The sequence below is a fragment of the Otolemur garnettii genome, unplaced genomic scaffold (assembly GCF_000181295.1).
Source record: "Otolemur garnettii isolate 467f Iridium unplaced genomic scaffold, OtoGar3 scaffold00068, whole genome shotgun sequence".
NCBI lineage: Eukaryota > Metazoa > Chordata > Mammalia > Primates > Galagidae > Otolemur > Otolemur garnettii.
This window is the reverse complement of record NW_003852463.1, coordinates 4,536,725-4,541,461: the sequence shown is the minus strand read 5'-3', so window position 1 is coordinate 4,541,461 and position 4,737 is coordinate 4,536,725. Positions and strand designations below refer to the sequence as shown.

At 35.3% G+C, this 4,737-nt stretch overlaps 1 protein-coding gene across 3 annotated transcripts in view; it reads left to right on the top strand.

Moving 5' to 3' along the window:
• ZNF638 (zinc finger protein 638) overlaps window positions 1-2,623 on the top strand; it is a 113,792-nt gene extending 111,169 nt beyond the window's left edge. For 2 of the 3 annotated variants that reach the window (XM_003793426.3, XM_023515264.1), the window contains 2 exons: window positions 958-1,076; window positions 2,302-2,623. In XM_003793426.3, the coding sequence (XP_003793474.1) occupies window positions 958-1,076; window positions 2,302-2,367 (185 nt within the window). In that variant the 3' untranslated portion in view covers window positions 2,368-2,623. The remainder of the gene's footprint in view (window positions 1-957; window positions 1,077-2,301) is intronic. The other variant, XM_023515265.1, reaches the window with a different exon arrangement.
• Window positions 2,624-4,737: the final 2,114 nt, after the last annotated feature.

Sequence of the window (4,737 nt, the reverse complement as noted above, 5' to 3'; positions counted from 1 at the left end):
AAAAAAAAAAAAAAGCTTAACTAGTTGATTTTGTTGGTGAGCAAAAGTGAGCTTGAGGGAGTCCCTATTTGTTTAGCCAGCATACTCTTTAAGCAGTTACCCATCCTTTTGCCTCTTCTCCCTGTTTGTTTGTTTGTTTGTTTTTTGTAGAGACAGTCTTATTTTATTGCCCTCTGTAGAGTGCTGTGGCGTCACACAGCTCACAGCAACTTCCAGCTCCTGGGCTTAGGCAATTCTCTTGCCTCAACCTCCTGAGTAGCTGGGACTAGAGGTGCCCACCACAACACTTGGCTATTTTTTGTTGTAGTTTGACCAGTGTTGGTTTTGAATCCACTACCCTCTGTATATGGGGCCACCGCCCTACCCAATAAACCACAGGCACAGCCTTCTCTTCTCCCTGTTTTAGTGGGGGATTCCTAAGAGGTTTATTTCAGAATTCTTAGCCAGTGACTGGCTGTTCAGGAGGATTATTATTACATTAATGTGATCGTGGGGTACAGTGTGGTGTTTTCATATACAATTTGAAATATTTTCATCAAACTGGTTAACATAGCCTTTATGTCATTTTCTTAGTTATTGTGTTAAGACATTTATATTCTACTCTTAGAAAGATTCACTTGTACATAGAAGTGATCCCTCCAATCACCCTCCCTCCACCCATTCCCCCCTCCCTCCCCAGGAGGATTATTGAATGGTTCTTTCTTATTTGAAGTTTCTCCATGGGAATCTATTCAACTTGCAGTATACCAGTGCAGTGGCATTTCTGGCTTTCCCTGGAGGGTTTGTAATACTATAGAATTTGTTAAAAAATAAAGACCTGTATTTGGTAATTTAAGTTATTGCTGTTTATCCCTAAATATAGCTATATACACTGTGCTTAGTCTGTTTGTCATGTTTAGATAAATTGATTAACACAACTGCAGATAAATTCTTATTAATTTTCCTCTTGTCCTCTAGATTTAGACTTTCTTGTACCGAAGGCTGGATTCTTCTGTCCAATTTGTTCCCTTTTCTACTCAGGTGAAAAAGCAATGACAAATCACTGTAAGAGTACACGTCATAAGCAAAATACAGAGGTAATTTTTTAAATTCTTAACTCCTGCAATCTTTAGGTGCTATTACTGTCTTAGACCCAAACTATTTAAGTATCTACTCAAGCACATATTTTTTCCCTTGGGAAAACTTTCGAGTGTTTATGCCAGTTTATTCCTCTTAAGTCCATAATCCTATTTTCTTTTTTCTGTACCTTGCCAGTAATTTCTAGTCCTTACTCTTTTTCCTTTAATAGAAATATTTACCAGATCAGCTTCTGCAGATCACTAGTATCATATGACATTCCATTATTAAAGTGTGAGAAACTGCTTATTCTTATGCCCTCATACAGAGTCTTATACACATTAGCATATAAGTTTGTCTGGTCAGAAGGAATCCTGCTTAACATTACATAATCTGTTTCTCAGACTGATTTAATCATAGAACCTTTTTTTTAATTGAGCACATCTTTATGAAGAGCTTTTGTAGAGATCATCATTAGCCATAGCTGAAGCAGTGGTTCTAATACCTCTTGAGTGTTTGAGAGTTGTTTTATACATCCTTCCTGTTTAATTTGTGGTACAAACACCCATCCAACATTTATTGACCTTTTATGAACTAAAAACTTATTTAATCCCCTTGTAAACTTTAGGAGGTAGAAGCTATCACTTCCTATTTTAAAGACTAAGAAATAGACTTAAAGAAGTTATATATCTAAACCACAAAGCTGGTTAGTGGCAGACCTGGGATTTGAACCCAGGTCTGTTTTATGTTAAGCCAGTGCTCTTAGACATTGTGCTCTATTACCTGTGCTCCTAACTTCATTTATCATGTCTCTTCTCTATTTAAAATCTTCTAGCAGCTTCATATTGCACTAACTATTGTGGGTCTGTAAAACCCTGCATAATCTGATTCTTTCCTGCTTCTCTGAACTCAGTTTTTTATTGCTTTTCTGGCTGGCATGTGTTTCTTATACATGAGAGGTGCCTTGCTCACTTTATATCTTTATATTGCAGTTGCTTTGCCTCCCAAACCTACTTGTATGGCCAGTTCTTCATCTTTTTGATGTCAGATATCAGTAGCCACCCAAAAAGGTCTTTGCTTAAGAAAGACCTAGCTGATAATAGAATACCCCCCCCCAAAGTTCTACCTCATTAGTTACCTTGTATTTCTTTTAAAGTACTTATTGCTACCCCAAATTAATGTTTTTAATCATTATAGTAAAGTAATATCTAATAAGTATTTTATATTGTGAATTGCTTTTAACAGAAGTTCATGGCCAAGCAAAGAAAGGAAAAGGAACAGAATGAGGCTGAAGAAAGAAGCTCTAGGTGATTGGAGGAAAAAAGAAGGAATTCATTAGAAATTTGTTTAGGGTCCAGTTGATTTGTGTATTTTTGTTATCATTTAATTTGTAATTTTTGTTTCCAAAGCAGATATTCATGTTGTACAAATTTCTGATTGCCCTTGATGTAGAAAGACTGATGGGGAATGTATGATGGGTTTGATTTTTATATCAAATCATCAGGCATGGAGAAATATCTTTTAGAAGTGTTAAAATAAATGTTCCTACTGTATATTTAAAATACCATCTTGTGTTTGTGATTGATTTATTAAAGTCTTACTTGCCTCTGATTGCAGATAAGGTTCTTGTCTATAACTCCTGTAAGTTGGGATGTTTGGGAATTCTTTGAAAATCATATCATGACAATGTTTTACTTTGCTCCGTGTATACAGGTCAAAGCTTTCTTCAAGCTCTCAATTTTTCTGGATAAAGTTAGGTTATAACATGTTTGACCCAGATAGGTTTAAGTAAAATTTATCTTGACTTTTAAATATCTTGGGAAGATAGTTCTTCTCCTGGTAACACCTGCCAGGTTCCATTTAAAGTAGTAGCACCCAGCATGTCATTTATTATTAGTGAATCTACAGAGCAGCCTTCACTTTGGCAGACCACGAAAGTAGCCTTTTAAACCATCTAGATTATTATTAAATATGTTTGTAAGAAGTTGTAAAGGTTCAAAAAAGAGTTGAATGAATTATTAGTAGTTGATGGGCATGACTCTATACTGTAAAGTTTTAGATTGGGTCATACTTCAGACATAAGTCTGTTGACTTTGAATTGTTTAGTATGAGTCCTCACCTGTCTCAAGGTTAGAGTGTAGCAGTTGATAATAGAAAGAACAGAAGGGAACAACAAGAAAAAAAGACTTCGCTTTTTAGATCTCTTACTCCCATCACAGCACAAGAGTTACCTCATAGCAAGAAGTAGAGTGAAAAACAAAAGTCAAGAGTTCTTCATTATCTTCCACCAAACACACTACACCACACATGTACTTGAGACTTAGCAAAGACTGAGAAAAATTGGGTGAGGAGACAAGTGGCTTGTGAGTGAGTGCCAAGAGTCTATTAGAATTAAAACAATGTAGATGAATGAGGTAATAAAGGGGAAAACAGTTACTTTAGAGATTACATTGTCAGCAAATCACAGCAGCATAGAGTGAATAATACAAGATCTTCTTTTCTCTTGGCTCGCTTCTGGAAATTTTCCAACCAGAGAATGTATAAGCTTCTTTAATCTTGTTTGCATCAATTTAGAGTTTAATCTTACAGACCTAGTCTGAAACTCCTACTTTATTCAAATTATCTGGGAAAAGGCTATTTACTCTTGAAATTGGGATTCTAAATTAAAACAAGAGGAACTCCTAAAGCATTGAAGTATGGTAGGAATGATTTTAGTGTTTCATCTTAGTGAATGATACTGATAGTTAACTATGTATTGTAAATATTCCTCTCTGGTGCTTTTTACACTTAATGCTGGTAATTTTTATCATAGGACTCCAAATAAAGATTTTTGTGAAGTTTTCTAAAAATAACGTGTTCTTTGCATATAATTTTAGAATTGTTCTTGATGTTTTCAGAAAACCTTGAAATACTTCCGTCCTTTTGTGTCATATCACTCATGTAGAATGTCATACATAGCAGTTTCTGCTAATTAGAGTGCAATGGCATCATCACTAGCACGCTCCAGCCTGAAACTCACGGGCTTAAGCTATCCTCCTGCCTCAGCTCGAGGCAAGTAACTGGAACTACAGGCACCTGCCACCATGCCTAACTAATTTTTCTTAGGCTTTTATATAGTATGGGATTGCACTATGTTGCTCAGGCTAGTCACCCACCTGGCTTCAAGTGATCCTCCTGCCTTGGCCTCCTAAAACACTAGGGTTACAGATGTGATCCACTACACCCAGCCCTAAAACTGTTTTCTTTCTAATTCTTTTTTTTTTTAACTCTATAGGGGCATAATATTTTTGAAACTTAAAATTTTTGTTTTAATATTTGATTATGGAAAATATCAAGCATATGAATTAAAAAGACAGTTGTATTATTTACTCATATGCTAATTATCTAATTTCAACAGTGATCAACTCAAGGCCAATCACATGTCTATCTCTATTCTCAATTCTCAGATGGTTTTAAAGTAAATCTCACCATGTTATTTTATCCACAAATGGCTCATTATATATTTCTAGAATACACATACCCTATTTCTTAGAGTGAGGATTCTTTATAATGCAACCAGCACCATTAAAAATATTTCTTAATTAAACAAAATCAGTTCAGATTTTCAACTGTCTCACAAATGGGTTTTTTTATTTGTCACTACGTCTGAAATCAGATCCAAATGAGATCTGTGCATTGTAA